Source organism: Mus caroli, chromosome 4 (assembly GCF_900094665.2).
Source record: "Mus caroli chromosome 4, CAROLI_EIJ_v1.1, whole genome shotgun sequence".
Taxonomy (NCBI): Eukaryota; Metazoa; Chordata; class Mammalia; order Rodentia; family Muridae; genus Mus; species Mus caroli.
This window is the reverse complement of record NC_034573.1, coordinates 27,814,320-27,831,021: the sequence shown is the minus strand read 5'-3', so window position 1 is coordinate 27,831,021 and position 16,702 is coordinate 27,814,320. Positions and strand designations below refer to the sequence as shown.

Here is a 16,702-nt window from a genome sequence, read left to right as displayed (position 1 = left end):
ATGAACTGAATGTAAATGTTTCCCAGTGATCTTTGGTGACCCCTGTGAAAGGGCCATTTGACACGTGTGCACGTGCATGCATACAAACACACACACACACACACCAAAGGGGTTGCTACCCATAGGTTGAACGCCGCTGACTCAAATCCTCAGCCATGGTTTCATATGTTTGAAACAGGGTCTCCTATAGTACAAGCTGGCTGTAAACTTGCTGCTCGCTCAGACTGACTAAAAACTCTTGACAGAAAGTTCAGGTATCCAGTAGTTGTTCAGTCCACAAGGCTGGATGTCTCAGTTGGCCCTCAGTGTATGCTGGAATCTTAAGAAGTAGGCTCCAATGCCAGCGAAGGAACGGACTTGCTAGCAAGGTGAGAGCAAGCAGGCAGAAGGCAGACGCTTCTCCTTCCTTGGCTACTCTTGGTTGTCAACTTGACTTCATCTGGAAGGAACTAAGCTGCAAAACTGGAGGCACCCCTGTGAGGGATCTAGCCTAGCGTTTCTGCTTGCTCTTCTTCATCAGATGTGGCTATGCACTCTCCTCACAGGTTGCTGAATCGAATTCAATTCACAGGGTGGAAGACTTGCTTGCTGGGTTTTATTTCCGCTTTTTGGAAATGGTGTCATTCTTTAGCACTGTCTAACTTGGAACCTTATGTGCAGATCGGCTTAGTCTCAAACTTTCAGGGCATTTCCTGGCTTTGCCTCCAAAGGACTACACGAAGCCCCCACAGCTGACTATCAAAGATGGGAATTAAAGGCTTTGTAAGATCTTTACCAGTTTTGGATTCCCATTCATCCAACGGACATGATCACCTACCATGAACTGTTACAAACATAAAAATCAGTCAAGTCTCCAGAGATGATAAAGCCCAGCAATTAATCATGATGAAATGTATATAAAGTTATCACTCTGTATGGTTAGGTATCACTCTGTATAGTCAGAATGATCAACCTTGCTATCAGTAATAAGATATTTTAGGCACCATTTGCTAATACCTAGTTTAAGAGTTATTGGGAACAGCCCTGTAAGACTAAGAGAGAGAGTAAGGCTGTGGCTTTCTAAAACTGTCAATCAACTGTCATCCAGGGATGATGGCTTGGACCCCTAATGCCAGCATTTGGGAAGTGGAGACAGTAAGATCAAGAGTTCAAGGTCATACGTGGCTATATAGTAAGCTCCAAGCTAGTTAGGCCCTCGAAGAAAGAAGATGAAAATAAAACCCAATAACGTAGTATGACAGACAACACAGTTGATAACCATCAGAGCTGTGCTTTGTGGTGTTTATTTTTATTTTTGTTGTTGTTTTGGATCTTTTCAAGACACTATGTAGATCTGGATGTTCCATATTCACTGCTGTTCAGACTGGCCTCGAGTTCTCAGAGATGCACTTGACGCTGTCTCCTGAGTACTGGGATTAAAGTCATGTGCCACCAAGCCATCTGTGCTTCTAGGGGAGAATGTGCCTATCTCATCACTGAGGCCAGACTTTCCAGCATGACGGCTCACACTTTTAGGCCCACCACTAGGGAGGCAAAGGCAGGAAGATCTCCATGAGTTCAAGGCTAGTCTGGTTTACACTGTGAATTCCAGGCCAGGGAAGGCTATATAGCAAGACCCTGTGTAAGGTTAAAAACATTTGTTTTTTACTTATTGTTACTAGAAATTTTGAGGAGTCACGTCACTTTTGGGTGTCACACACTACCAGGGGAATTGAAGCTCTCACTCCGGGTTCTTAGTCTCACTAATAAGGTAGTTTAGAACAGAAGCGACTCTGGGTTCTTAGTCTCACTAATAAGGTAGTTTAGAACAGAAGCACAAGCAGTTTATTAGTTTTGGTTTTTTCCCAAGACTGTAAGGCAGGCATGGTGTAAATCTCAGCAGCTGTCCGGAGAGAAAAGATGGAGAAGAGGGAGAGAGAAACGTCTTTTTGTAAGGGGCCACAAGGAGAAAGGGGTTAGACAGCTTCAGAGGAAAGTGACCAATCCCAGAGTGCCCGGGAAAGCATTCCCCTGTCCAGAATCTGAAAGTAAAAGAGATGAAAAGGAAGTTACCAAAAGGTCATTTTTCTACTCTGGCAAGTGGTGGGTTCCATGCTTTGACTAGGAGATAGCTGTCTCTTGATGTGCCTCAACAGAGTCCAGATCAAGGGAACTGCATGCAATGACTCCCACTTCAGAAGTGCTCACCCTGACATCATTTACAAGAAGGGCTGAAATCGCCAGGCGCGTGGTGGCACACGCCTTTAGTCCCAGCACTTGAGAGGCAGGCGGATTTCTGAGTTCGAGGCCAACCTGATCTACAGAGTGAGTTCCAGGACAGCCAGGGCTACACAGAGAAACCCTGTCTCGAAAAAAAACAAAAACAAAACAAAACAAAAAAAAAGGTCTGAATTCTGAATTCAGGAATGGATATTCCTGACTTTCACCATCATCCGTTCATTATCAAAGAATCAATGTACTGGGAGTGGCTGTGTAGGAAGAAGTAAGATGTCAGGGCTCCCTTCTGGGATCTCTAGCCTGAGAACAAAGACATTCCCTACTGCTGGCCAAAGACAATGGAACTATTCCCTGCCTCAAACCTCCTAGCTCACTCCCATCTTCTGTTCTCCTCACAGTGTGTGTGTGTGTGTGTGTGTGTGTGTGTGTGTGTGTAGTGGGAGCAGGTTTGCGGCAGAATGTGTTTGGAAGTCAGAGGCCCACTTTGTGGTTTTGGCTGTCTTTCATTTTTAGGTGGCTTACAGGGATGGGACTCAGGCTGCTAGGCTTATATAGCAAGCATTTTAATTACTCACTGATCCACCTAGATGCCCTGCTCTTTTTATTATTTTGAGGCAGAGTCTCATTAAATTCCCTACACTAGAAATTTCCCATCCTCTACCTCTGACTCTCCAGGAGTTAGTGTTACAGGTCTTAAGACCTTGCCATACCTAGACGTGAGTTCAGATTCTTCTGTTAATTTTGTAATGATTTGTGTCTAATTCTTTAGTCTCTTGTATGCCTTACTGTAAAATGATAAAAAACCAACAATTATTGGACAATGATGACATGGGCATTTAATCCCAGCACTAGGGAGGCAGAGGCAGGTGTATCTCTGTGTTCGAGGCCAGCCTGGTCTACAGATCGAGTACAGAGTACAGCCTGGGCTACACAAAGAGTAACGCCATCTTGAAGAAAGAAAAAAGAGGAAACTAAATAAATAGAGCCCCAATCATTAAAGAAGTATGTTTCAAACAAGATGAACTACAGAAATTAGTTCTGAGGTCCTATTTGGTAACTGGTGTCTACAGTTCTTTTCTGTATTAAACTGTGAGTGGAGAATTCTGTTAACCCAGTTAGCTAGCAAACTGTAGAAGGGCTGGTTTTCTCTGGGTGGGACAAAGGCCAATTGGTTGGCAGCAGCATCAAGTTTCAGGGGCAATGTGAGATCTCAAGAGCCTCCCAGAGATCTTTAGCCATAAAGGCAGTAAAAAATTTAAGGCCCATTTTCGGCATTATAGAGTACTTCTGATAAGCTTAAGAATCTTTCAGTAAACCCTTTTTTATTTCCACCACCAGGGTTAATTGGCAGCGTCGGAAAACCGAATGAGAAACCACATAGCCACATTTCACTGTAGGTTAAATGGAGGCAGATCTTCACCAGTGCTGTAAATCCTTAGTGAAATAAATCCTTAGTGTTCTCCGAAATCTCTTAAAATTTTTATGTAGGGCTGAAATCGAAAACCTACAAAGCAGTCCTTTCTGGAGGTCAGGAGCTTCCTAGTTCCTACACCGCTTCTCTCCCCCTCCTCCCCTGCCCCACCCCCAGGCTACCCCAAAGGATCGCTGCCAGGGAGGTGAGGCAGAAGTCGAACTTCATTGTTCACGGGACACTCTCTGGAAGAGCCCGTTGGGCGCGCCTGCGCAACGTGCGCTCTTTGTGAAGGGCTGCAGCAGGCTGCTTGTTTGTGTCTTGCCTCGGGGCGCGGAGGCGGGACCGAGGGAGTGGCCTGACAGGCGCACGCGGATTGGGCCGCTGCAGGGAAGTGGGCGGGCACGGGGCGGGGCCTCGGGTAACAACACTGGCCGCGGTGGCCAGCGCTATTTGTTGCTGCGCCGCCTCGCCCGAGTCATGGTCCTTGCTCCGAACCTTCCAGCAGCAGCCTCCGCCGCCGCCCCGTGACGCCTGCTCCCCGCCTTTCTGCCGAGTCCCCGCGCCATGACCGTCGTCTCCATCCCACAGCGAGATCTCGCTCTGGGCGGCCGCTTAGCGCCGCTCGGGTTCCTCGGGGCCCTCCCGATGGTGAACCCGGCCCCGCCGCCCTTGCCGCGCCTTCCGGACCCGCGCGCGCTGCCACCCACCCTCTTCCTGCCGCACTTCCTCGGGGGGGACGGGCCGTGCCTGGCGCCCGCGCCTCGCACCACCGCGCCGTCCGGCTGCACCTTGGCCCCGGCGGCTGCCCCGCGGGCGGCGCCCAAGAAGCGGCGGAAGAAGAAGGTGCGGGCCAGCCCGGCCGGGCAGCTGCCCAGCCGCTTCCACCAGTTCCAGCAGCACCGGCCGAGCCTGGAGGGTGGTCGCAGCCCGGCGCCGGGGCCAATCGTCGCGCAGGAGGAGCGAGGTCCGGCGGCCACTGCCCTGCTCCACAGACAGCCCCCACTCGCGAAGGAGGTAGGGCCGGTGGGGGCGGGGCGGCTGTTTACTCGGGAGGGAAGTTTCCGTGACGCTCGCTCGAGTGGTGGGGCGGAAGCGGGAGGGGGGCTGGGCGGCTGCGCTGGCGCCGCCCATTGGCTCCGGAGCCAGCCAATGGGAGCGGCGGCTGCGGCCCAGCAACAGCCTGCATTTAGAAGCTTGGCGGCGCTCCAGGGGGTTTCGGCGTTCGGGGCTCAGGGACCTGCGGAGGGCTGACGTCAGCCCGCTACGTGCAGCGCTCTGGGGCGCTCATGAAGGCGGTGCTGGGTGGGGGCGCAGGCGCAGGCGCGGTGCCCAGTGGGGCACCGGGCGGACCGGACCCACGCACGGCCAGATCCGCTGAGTCGGACTAATGTTGGGAAGTTGGCAGGAGTCTCCGTCTGATGCCCGACGCGAAGGTTTCCCGGGCCCTGTGCGGGCCCGCAGGAGCTTGCCTCGCTGGAGGGGGCTTCTGAACAGCGCCCTGAATTGAGTTTTTAGAAGTTATAAAATGGACTCCTCGGTTAACGGATCTGGATAACAGGGATACAGTTTTGTCGAGGCTAAAGGATTTGAAGTTGTCTTAGCATGAAAAACAAAAACCGAAACAACCTTTTTCATACAGCTTGAAGAATTCTTTGTTGGCAGTGACAGGAAAAGCAGCCATTGTACTGAAATTGTACTTGATCAAGATGTGCCCATGAAGAGGAATAAGAATTTAGATCCTGAAGTGGTTTTTTTGTTTTGTTTGGTTTTGGTTTTGGTTTTTCAGACAGGCACTTGCATTAGCTTAGAACTCACTGTACATCGGAGAAGATTCTATTTTTCAGAGGCAGTATTGAACGGGAAAAACAGTGTGACCTTGTACTTGGGTTTCAGTTTTTGTGTCCTTACTATATCATGAAAACATCAGAGGGGCAGTGATCTAAGGGTGTTTTCTATTGGTGCACATTTCTGTAGATTATGTTGGGAAAGTTACTACAGTGCAAAAGTTTGTGGTCTGTTTGTTAGGAGTGGGGCTGAGTTTACAAGATGAACCAAGTAGCCCGGGCTGGCCTGGAATTTACCTTTCTGCTTCTGCATTACAGACCTTTTGGCTGAGCTTAGAAGGTCGTCCATGAAGTTGCTGAATCTGAAAGGCAGACAGGAACTTTTTTTTTCTAACCTATAGAGGACACTTGTTCCTTACTGTTGTTTACAGTTAGAAAAGATGGACATTGAGGTTTTTTAAAGTGATATTTTTCTGTATGTACGTTTGATGTATGCTGTAATTAACAGCATCAATTGGATAGCAACATAAGAGGCGTGCACATTTGAACATCCAGTAGTTAGCACATCCCACGCATAACGTATTTATTTAAAACCAGATTAAATTCTAGAGGGCTTTAAAAGCAAGTTTGTAAAATATATGTAAAGATAACTTTTATCTTGAAAATTGTTCACTTTTGTGTTCCTTTGTAGGTTTTAAAATCAAAGATGGGAAAATCGGAGAAAATTGCCCTTCCCCACAGCCAGCTTGTGCATGGTATACACTTGTGTGAACAACCAAAGATAAACAGACAGAAAAGCAAATACAACTTGCCACTAACCAAGATCACCTCTGCAAAAAGGAATGAAAGTGACTTTTGGCAGGATTCTGCTTCCTCCGATCGAATGCAGAAGCAAGAAAAAAAGCCTTTTAAAAATACTGAGAACATTAAAAGTAACCATTTGAAGAAATCAGCATTTCTAACAGAAGTGAGCCAAAAGGAAAATTACGCCGGAGCAAAGTTCAGTGACCCACCTTCCCCTAGTGTCCTCCCAAAGCCTCCGAGTCACTGGATGGGAAGTACCGCTGAGAACCCCAGCCAGAGCCGGGAGCTGATGGCAGTGCACTTGAAAACGCTCCTCAAGGTGCAGACCTAGGCTTCAGTCTGCAGTGTGTAGTAAACCTCGATTTCCCCAGACCTTTGGACTCGAAAGGAAATGGATACAGCAGTGAAAACTTGCCCTGTTGCAGCATCCAACACAATGAGCTTAAGTCACACAAGCAGCTTGTATTATATTTTATATTTTGTAAATACTGTATACCATGTATTATGTGTATATTGTTCATACTTGAGAGGACATTATAGTTTTGTTATGAAAGTATGTATTTTGCCCTGCAGATGTGGTGGGTGTTTTGTATATATACAGTGGAGATATTCTAAGTGGGTGCTAAGGCACATGGAAGACTGTTTATTTGCACAGGTACCGAAATTTTTTTAAGAACAGCTGTCAAATCTCAAAAGTAAAGATGTAAATGTGAACAATTTGCTTATGTACTACTGAAGGTGAACCCGGCACAGTCACTGTAAACATGGAGTCTGTGCTGCTCTAAATTGACTTGACTTTTAATCTGCAATTATTAGAAAGCTTCCCGTTTTTACCAAACCTCATTTCTGGATATTGGTATATTGCCATTATTGAGATTTAAAACACCTCTAATTTTAAATACCAACAAAATTGGTTGTAATCAAATTTTAAATCAATAATAATAATTTGGCCTCCCCCCTTTTAAGGTAGTCTTGACTTTTTGTGTGTGACTGCTGTCTGAATGAGTGTGTAAGCAAGTGACTGTGTGTGTGATTGGACTTGGAACATTTTCTTGTCTTTGTGTCTTTGACTATGCTAAAATAACAACCTTGCTACAAAATTTAATAACCTACCTCTGAGAAAGAATTTCCCATCTTGGAAATAGAAATGTGAACACAAATTTTCATATATAAATATGAAAATTAATTATGACAGTATCTTGAGCTAACTCAGCCCTGGAGTTGAAATAACCTAGAACTTCTGCCTTCATCCCAATGTTGGGGTTACTGGCGTACACCACCACCCGGGGCATCAGAGGTGCTGGGGATCAAACAGGGCTCTGGGCATGCTAGGCAAGCAAGCACTGTGCCAGTAGACTATATCTCTAGCTCTAGAATACATAATTCCTCATTTTTATTTTGAGGTAATTATTTCCGAGTTTCTCAGGCTGTCCATCTTGTCTCATGGTCCAGGCAGGGCTGGAACTTTTAATCTGTTTGACTGAGGAGCTGGGATCACAGGCAAACTGTCACCTCACTTAGAAGTTCCTTTTGTATGAACTCTTGATGCTTGGCTTCCAGTATGTGCATGTGAGTGCAATGCCCATGTAGGCTGGAGGGATCAGATCTCTGGAGCTCTAGTTACAGGTCTCTGTGGGCAAGGGTAGCTTTCCCTTATATTTTTCAGTGAAAAATATGACTTTTGTTAAAGGAATGGGGAAGCTGCCTCAGAGGGTAAGGAAGCCTGAGCTTGATCCCTGGAACCCATAGTAGAAATTATCAAAAAATGTAGTAGTCTATGTGTGTGATACTTCCAGGGGAGAAATTGAAAAGAGCTCTTTCTAAGGCTTAGAAAACTTTTCAGCACTCAGTAGATTACACGACTCGGTGGGTAAAGGCAGGTGGCACCAGCTTGAAGTCCTGGAATGACAAGGTAGACAACTAGATGCAAGTTGTCCTGGGACCTCTCAGGCACCACCCTCCACTAAAAACATTGGAGGAGTTGTGGGAGATGGCTTAGCACGCATCCATCGGGACCTAAACTTGCATCCCTAGGGACTGAGCCTGTAATCTTGGAGCAGGGAAGGGAAAGACAAAAACATTCCAAGGCTCACTCGCCAGCCAGCCAGCCAGCCAGCCAGCCAGCCAGCCAGCCCAGCAAGCACTTAAGCCGCAGGTCTTGGATGCTGTGATGAATCAGCAGGTGTAGGAGAGAACTGGAAAGTTTTCTGGCTGTGCACTTGGCTGTGGTATACCACCCACTACATACGCACACACAGTAGTAAAGTAGGGAGCCACAGAGTAAGATACACACACATGGGGGAGTCACCACACAATGTTTTGAGTTTAGCTTAGCAATGCATATTTAACCTGTGTCTCAATACTGGTATAAGTTGGAAACAGTATCAGAAGTTAAAGATTATTCTTGTTTCAAAAAAAAAGGTCATGGTAGCACTTTTGTGATTCCAGCCCTATCAAAACTCCGAAGACAAAGATACTGTGATCCCTTAAGAGCTGGTACCTTGTAGGAGATCCTTAGACACTATTTGCCAACCTCTCAGGACAGTCTTGGTCCCCCCAGACCACAGTTTGTGGCAGCTGATCTTTAGGAGATTCTCCACTGTCCCAATGCCCTCAGGAGGTACTCCCCTGCCCCAGTGACGCACAGTTTTCTCTTAATAATGCTGGCTAATCGCAGCTGATTTATTTAGCTCCAACAGACCAGAGGCCACAGATTCTTAACTCCGAGTATCACTCAGTGCTTCCCTAGAGTCTGCCTCTGGGAAACTTAAGCCTCTCTCTCACCTGACTTCCCTCAAAGGTAGGGTGTAGGGCTAGGCATGGGGACCACCACTTTTAATCCCAGTACTAGGAAGACGGAGGCAGGCAAATCTCTGTGGGTTCAGGCTACCCAGGCCCTGTCTGGAAACAAACTCCCAAATTGCTTTTGGTCATGCTTTTTGACACAACACCCATGAGCCCTAAATTTTAATGCTGAGAAGAAACAAGTCCAAGCCTCCATTGCAGTGTTTCTGTCTCCTTAGCACCACGGCCCAGAACAGACCTGGAAAGAGGTTGAACTAAACACCCGCTCAGTGAGAATGGGGATCAAGTCCTGATCGAGTGGCTGTGGCCAACTGATAAGATTCCTGCTTCTGGTTGTGCTAGTACGAAGACAACAACCGCAGCCCTATTCCTGATTGAAAATGCAGTGTTGGTGAGAAGCAGGGTAATTCATGTGAGATTACAGAAAGGGAGGCCAGCTTTGCCAGTGAAGCGGACAGTTAACTTCTGTGGCTGTACTAAATATCACGACCAAAAAATAACTTGGGGCTGGGCTTGATGGCACAAACCTTGTCTCTCAGCCATCAGGAGACAGGTGGATCTTGGTGAGTTTCAAGGCCAGCTTGGTCTACCTAGCAAGTTTCAGGCCAGACAAGGATGCATGGAGAGGTGCTGTCTCAAAACAAAACTCAGAGTGACAATCTGTCACTGAGGGGGATTCAGGGTAAGCCACCAGAGGCAGGAACTGAGGCAGAGACCCTTTAGGAACACAGCTTCCTGTTTGCTGCCCACAACTTGCTCAGCTCGCTCTTACACAACCAAGATCACCTGCCTAGGGCTGATAATTGCCTACAGTGGGCTGGGCCCTCTCATATCAATCAAGATAATGCTCCCGGACTTGGCCACAGGCCAATCTGATCTGGGCAACCCCTCAGTTGAGACTCTCTCAGTTAACCTCCGGCACCTGCTGTGATACAGAACCTGCTCCAACTCAACCTAAACAGAATCTTGCCCCAAGTTTCCATCTCCAACCTCTGGAAGGCGTAGAGGGGCTTTGGCTGTCTACTTTGTCACGTATCATCATTAATGTCTTTTGCACACAGTCCTCACACACAAAAAACCATTATTTTTGTTTTGTTTTAAACCACGGTCTCCCACATAACTAGCCCAGGAGTTCAGGATGAAGCCTGCCTCAGACTCTTTAAATGTTGGATTATGGGCATGCATCACCACACCCAGCTCTAAAAGACAAGAATGTGTGTGGTACTGAAGTGTGAGTGCTCTGGACTTGGGCATGAAAGCAGGCGTGCTACTATTGAGTGATATACCAACCTCCATTTTGATTTTTCAGTTTGAGACAGGTCTTTCTACCAAGACCAGGCAGCCTTGAGTTTGTGGTCCTCCTGCCTCCCAAGTGTTGGGATTACAACCATGTCCAGCAATAGGCTGGGTGTATTAAATAGATTATCAGGGCTGTGAATATAGTTCAGTGCTAGAGTTCTTGCCTACTTGCAAACAACAGGCCATAGTTTCAACTTCTCATACTGAAAAACAGAAATTTAAGAACCACTGAATTTTTTGCCAGACCTAGTGGTATGTACTTTCATCTCAATGATTTGAAGCCAACTGGGGCTCCTTATCCAGACCTGTCTTAAACCCTTCCCTCATATACATACACACTGTGAATTTTCAATATACATGGTCTATTTCAAATGGGTTTATCATGTCATACTCCCATCACTAATGAAAAAGTACCTGCAAATGCTACAGGCAGCCCTCCAGAGCTGCTTGTGTGTACACAGTTACTTTAATTACTGAGAATTCCCCAGGATTGGAATTGGCTAACCTCACTGTCAAAAAATGAGCTGCAGGTGTGTTCTTGGCGGTCTTCTGTTTGGAGAGGAAAAATAACAGGTCAAAAATAGTTTCATCTTCAGATTTTTTGTTGTTGTTATTTGTTAAAAACTCTTAGTTTTTGTGTATGGGTTTTGATTATATCCAATGTCTGTGTACCATGTGTATGCCTGTTGCCCACAGAGGCCAGAAAAGGGAGTCAGGGGCTGGTGAGATGGCTCAGTGGGTAAGAGCACCCGACTGCTCTTCCGAAGGTCCAGAGTTCAAATCCCAGCAACCACATGGTGGCTCACAACCATCTGTAATGAGATCTGACTCTCTCTTCTGATGTGTATGAAGACAGCTACAGTGTACTTACATATAATAAATAAATAAATCTAAAAAAAAAAAAAAAAAAAGAAAAGGGAGTCAGATCACCCTGGAACTGGAGTTACAGATGTCCGTGAGCTGCCAGGTGGAATTGAATCTGCTCCTCTGGAGCAGCAGCCCTAACCACTGCACCATCTCTCCAGGCCCTGGGGGGTTTTGCTTGGTTGTTTGGTGTGTGTGCCTGTGCTCCTGCGTGCATGAGTGTGTGTGTGTGTGTGTGTGTATGTGTGTGTGTGTTTGTATATGCGTGTATATGTGTTTGAGTATGTGTATGCATATGTGTGTCTGTATGTATGTGTGTTTGTGTATATGTGTGTATTTGTGTGTGTCTGTGAGAGTGTGTGTGTGTGTGTCTGTGAGAGTGTGTGTGTGTGTGTGTGTCTGTGAGAGTGTGTGTGTCTGTGTGTTTGTGTGTGAGTATGTGTATGTGTCTGTGAGAGTGTGAGTGTGTGTGTATATGTGTGTATTTGTGTGTGTCTGTGAGAGTGTGTGTGTATGTGTGTCTGTGAGAGTGTGTGTGTCTGTGTGTTTGTGTGTGAGTATGTGTATGTGTCTGTGAGAGTGTGAGTGTGTGTGTATATGTATGTGTGTGGTGTGTGTGTGTGAGTGTGTATGTGTCTGTGAGAGTGAGTGTGTCTGTGTGTGTCTGTGAGAGTGTGTGTATGTATGTGTGTATGTATGTGTGTGGTGTGTGTGTGTGTCTGTGAGAGTGTATGTATGTATGTATGTATGTATGTGTGTATGTGTGTGTGAGTGAGAGTGTGAGTGTGTGTGTGAGTGAGTGTGTGTGTGAGAGTGTGTGTGAGTGTGTGTTTGTACGTGAGTGAAAGTGTGTGTGTGAGTGTGTTTGTGTGTGAGTGTGTGTGTAAGTGTGTGTTTGTGTGTGTGTGTGTGTGTGAGAGAGAGAGAGAGAGAGAGAGAGAGAGAGAGAGTGTGTATGTCTGGTGGTGGTGGAGTTTCACAGGTTCTCGTAGTCCAAGTTGGCTTGGAACTGGTGGGCCTCCTCCCTCCACTTCGTGATGTCTGAATTACAGGCATGCACCATGCCTGGTTATTTTCAGTTTCATTTTTTGTTTTTCTAGGCAACAAAAGCTTTTCCCTTTGCTTTTTGGTTTTCAGATTTGTTTTTTCTAAGTAGTAAGACTTGTGTTTTACAGTTTCTTTCTTATTTGTTCATTTCTTTCTTGATAGACAGGGACTCCTATAGCCCACACTGGCCTCAAATTCATGATACTCCTGCCTCTGCCTTTCAAGTACTGCTGGCATGGGCCACAATGCTCAGTTTTTCCCTTTCATGCACATTTTCGTGACTCTTGGCTATCTCCCACATGGCTCAGCTGTAGAGGGCCTTCTCTAGCATGTACAAAGTCCGAGTTTAATTCCTGCAGTATCCTCTACACATGCCCCTTCATCCCTAAACCTATGGAGGGGCCGGAGGTATTCAAATAGTAGATTTTGGGTGGTGGTGGTGTTTTTTGATGTGGCTGAGTTTGTTTTGGTTTGGGTTTTTGTTTTGTTTTGTTTTTTTTTAAGTTTTGCAATAGAGTCTTGCTATGCACCCCAAGTGGGTACTATAGACATGGACCATCATACCCACATGAGCTGGAAGATATTTTGGCATTGACTTGAAAACCTGAAGTCATAGAGGGCTTTGGTTTTGATCCTGTCAAGGCTGGATATGGCCGCTTCTTTCTGTAATCCTCTATACTCGGAAGGTTACGGCAGCAGATCAGGGCCTTCCTCGGTGACATAACTGACTTAGAAATAGCCCCTCCTAAAACAGACAGACAAACAGACAACAAGCTCAGTGGTGTAATTGTTTCCTAACTCTACAAGACCCTAGGTTTATTCTTTTTTTATTATTTAATTTTTTTTATTAGATATTCTCTTCATAGGTTTATTCTTTAGTATTATCCAAAACAAACTAACACACTCTCCCTCCCCAGAACCTTGGGCAAATTACTGTTAGGGCTTTCTTGTTACAAAACAAGGGCTCACGCTGGTTCCATACAAAGGTGAACAAATTAACCTTAGTCTTCAAATATTACACTGCTTTTAAATGACAGCAGAGACCAGTCTTGAAGAGAAAGAGTTGCCCCTTTCTCTACCTTCCATGGCTTAGAGCCACTGTGCATTCACACCAGTATTCTTAAGCCTGTGTGTATTTTACTTTTCTTTTGGCTTTGATTTTTAATTTGAGTTTCATGTTGCCCAGGATAACCTAAAACTCTGGAGGTGGCTGAAGATAACCTTGAACTCTTGATTCTCCTGCCTCTGCCTCTCAAGTGCTTAGATTATAGGCACGAGCCACTGTGCTGCTTTAAATAAGAATAACTCACATAGGATCATGGATTTGAATGCTTGTTTACCAAGGAGTGGCACTAGTTGAGAAGGGTTAGGAGGTGTGGCCTTGTTTGAGTAAGTCTGGTGTTCTTGGAGGAAGTGTGTCACTGGGGTGGGCTTTGGGGTTTCGAAAGGCCAAGCCATTCCAAGTGTCTCTCTCTGCTGCCTGTGGATCCAGCTGCCTCTCCAGCACTGCAGGCTTCGATACTCCTCGTCAGGATAATAATCCTTCCTGCCTAGATGACAAAACCTCTGAAACTGTAAGCCAATTAAATGCTTTCCCTTATAAACACTGCTGTGATCATGGTGTCTCTTCGCAGTGATAGAGCTCTGACTAGACAGCCACCATGCCTGACCCTGAGATACAATCTATAATGAAGAATAAAGACATTCTTAGGAGGCAACTTTCCATGATACACCACCAGCTTTCTCCCAGGTCCATGCCCCACACTGAAGCCCAAAGGCATTTAAAATTATTTATGTACATGTACACAATGTGCTTCTGGAGGTCAGAGGACAAATTTTTGGAGACAGTTCTCTTTATATAGGTCCCAGGTAATGAACTTAGGACACCAGGCTCCCACACCAAGTACTTTATCCACTGAACCATCCTGTTGCCACCGCCCCATGCATTTTCCCCCCAATTCAGTCCTTTGTTTTCATCTAGACATTGTCTTAGTTTTAAGGTTACTTTTTGGTTGTTATTTTTGTCTCATTTTGAGATAAGAGTTTTACTGTGTAGCCCTATCTGGCCTGGAACTCACAAAGGCTGCTTTTGCAAAAGACATGGCACAGTGTGCAGGGAAAGAATTCTAAGCAGACCTTCCTTCCCTCGGCTCTATGGTTGTGACTGTGTGCCTCATAACTAATCCTTTTGCCTCTTAACTTGGAATCGTATTAATTTAATCATGTAGACATGGTTAAATACATGTACGAATAACTTAAAACGTAGAACAGTTCCAAGCACACAGTAATGGTCAAAAAACAATTGAAGGGATCTCTTAGGAGACAATCCCCTAGGATTATTATGTATTAGGGATTATTTAGCTGGTGGCATACCAGTTCAGAATTATGTCCATTAGGTTGAGGTGGGGAGAGTGTAGTGGTTTGGATAAGAATGCCCCTTCACCCACTGGCTCATATATGAGTGCTTGGTTCCTAGTTGGTGGACTATTTGGGAAGCACTAGGAGGTGTGGCCTTGGTAGAGGAGGTGTGTCACTGGGAGTAGGCTTTGGGATTTCAAAAGCCCAAGCCAGGCTCAGTCTTGCTCCCCACCATCGTGGTCCTGGACTCACCCTCTGAAATGGTAAGCAAGTCCCCAATTAAATGCTAACTTTTAAAAGTTGCCCTTGGTCACGGTGTTTTGTCACAGTGATAATTAACAGTAACCAAGACAGAAGTTGGTGCCAGGAGTGGGGTATTGCTGTGTAAGCTCATACTGGAGGAATATGGAAGACCTTGGGACAGTGGACTGGAAAAGTGGTTGAACATTGTAAGCAGGGCTTATTGGACTATCCTAGTAAGAATGTGAAAGACAGTAGTGCTGAGAGCAAAGTGGAGGTTTGCAAGAAGAATATCAGAGGCCATTCTTGTGACATTTTGGCAAAGACTATGTCTGCTTTTTTTTTGCCCTTGCCAAAAAAAAAAAAAAAAATCTGCCTAAAGTTTTGAACTAATGTCATTGGAAGAGGACATTTCAAACAGCCTAGTATTGACTATGTCCTGTGGTTATTGGTGATCACTCTTATGAAGATCTACAATGAAAAGATTAAGTAGGACAAAAAAGATAAACAAAAGGTACAGTTCGAAGAGAAAATAACACCAGGAAATGTTGTTTTAGAGCCAAGTCCTGTATTCAAGTAAATGAGAAATTTAAAGAAAAACCTGGGCTTCATGGAACCAGGGAAATGCAGCCCTTGGGGTGAGCCACTACTTCTGTCTTAGGTAGGGTTATTATAACTATGACAAAGCACCATGACAAGGCAACTTTTAAAAGAAAGCATTTAACTAGAGGCTTGCTTCAGTTTCAGAGGATGAGTCCATGGCCATCATAGCCCAGAATATGGTGGCAAGGGGCAGGCATGGTGCTAGAGAAGTAGCCAAGAGCTCACATCTGATTTTTATGGCCTGTTGAAGAATTGGATGCAGAAGGATCAGTCCAAGGGGGAGAGGTGTGCTGTACTCAGCAAAGCTGAAAGGAAGGTGAGAGATAAAGACACATCTAATAAGCTTTTTGACATTGGGCCATAGACAAGCTAGATTTGGAGTTTGCCCCGCTGGTTTTTAGTTTTGCTTTGGTACATTTCCTTATTCTGCCCTATTGTCCCTTTTGGAATGGTAATGTATACTGTGTGCCACTGTATGTTGAAAGTATGTAATCTGCTTTTTTATTTTACAGGGGCTTACACTTAAGGGATTGCTTTGGGACTCAGAAGAGATCTTGAACTTTTAAACAGTGTGGAGACTGTAAAGGATTATGGGGACTTTTGAAGTTGGACTAAATACATTTTTCATTATGATATGGCCAAGAGTCTATGAGGGCTGGGGAGTGGAATGTGGTGATCTGAAGGAGATTCACTCAAAGGCTCATATATTTGAATGTTTGGTTCCCAGCTGGTGGACTAGTCAGGAAGAATTAGGTGTGGCCTTTCTGAAGTAGGTGTGTCACTGAGGGTAAGCTTTGAGGTTTCGAAAGCCCAAGCTAGGTCCTGTCTTTGCACCCCCTCTCTGCCTGCAGCTTTCACACGAGATGTGAACTTGTAGCTACTGCTTCATTGCCTGCCTGCCTGCCCGCCACCGTGATGATCATGGACACACCCTCTGAAACTGTAAGCCAGCCCCCAATTAAATGCTTTCTTTAAAAGTTGCCATGGTTAAGCCAGGCATGGTGGCACATGGCTTTAATTCTGGCACTTGGCAGGCTGAAGTAGGCAGATCTCTTTTGGAGGCCAGCATGGTCTACACAGCGGGCTTGGAGACAGCCAGGACTACACAGAGACACACTGTTTCAAAGGAAAAGTTGCCTTGGTCATGTGTTTTGTCAGTGCAGTAATAACCTCACCTAAGACAAAGACCACACTGGTGGCGGTGGCAGGGGGTACCATCCCCTAGGCTTGGGTTTTAGACTCTATAAAAAATGAGAAAACTAACTGA

General features: G+C 45.7%; 1 protein-coding gene across 1 annotated transcript; it reads left to right on the top strand.

Annotated features, from left to right (window-relative positions):
- The first annotated feature begins 3,805 nt into the window (after window positions 1-3,805).
- Pnrc1 (proline rich nuclear receptor coactivator 1) lies at window positions 3,806-7,188 on the top strand. Its single transcript, XM_021160229.1, has 2 exons — window positions 3,806-4,645; window positions 6,107-7,188. The coding sequence occupies exons 1-2, from the start codon at window positions 4,196-4,198 to the stop codon at window positions 6,548-6,550; spliced, it is 894 nt and encodes a 297-aa protein (XP_021015888.1). The 5' UTR covers window positions 3,806-4,195; the 3' UTR covers window positions 6,551-7,188.
- The last annotated feature ends 9,514 nt before the right edge of the window (window positions 7,189-16,702 follow it).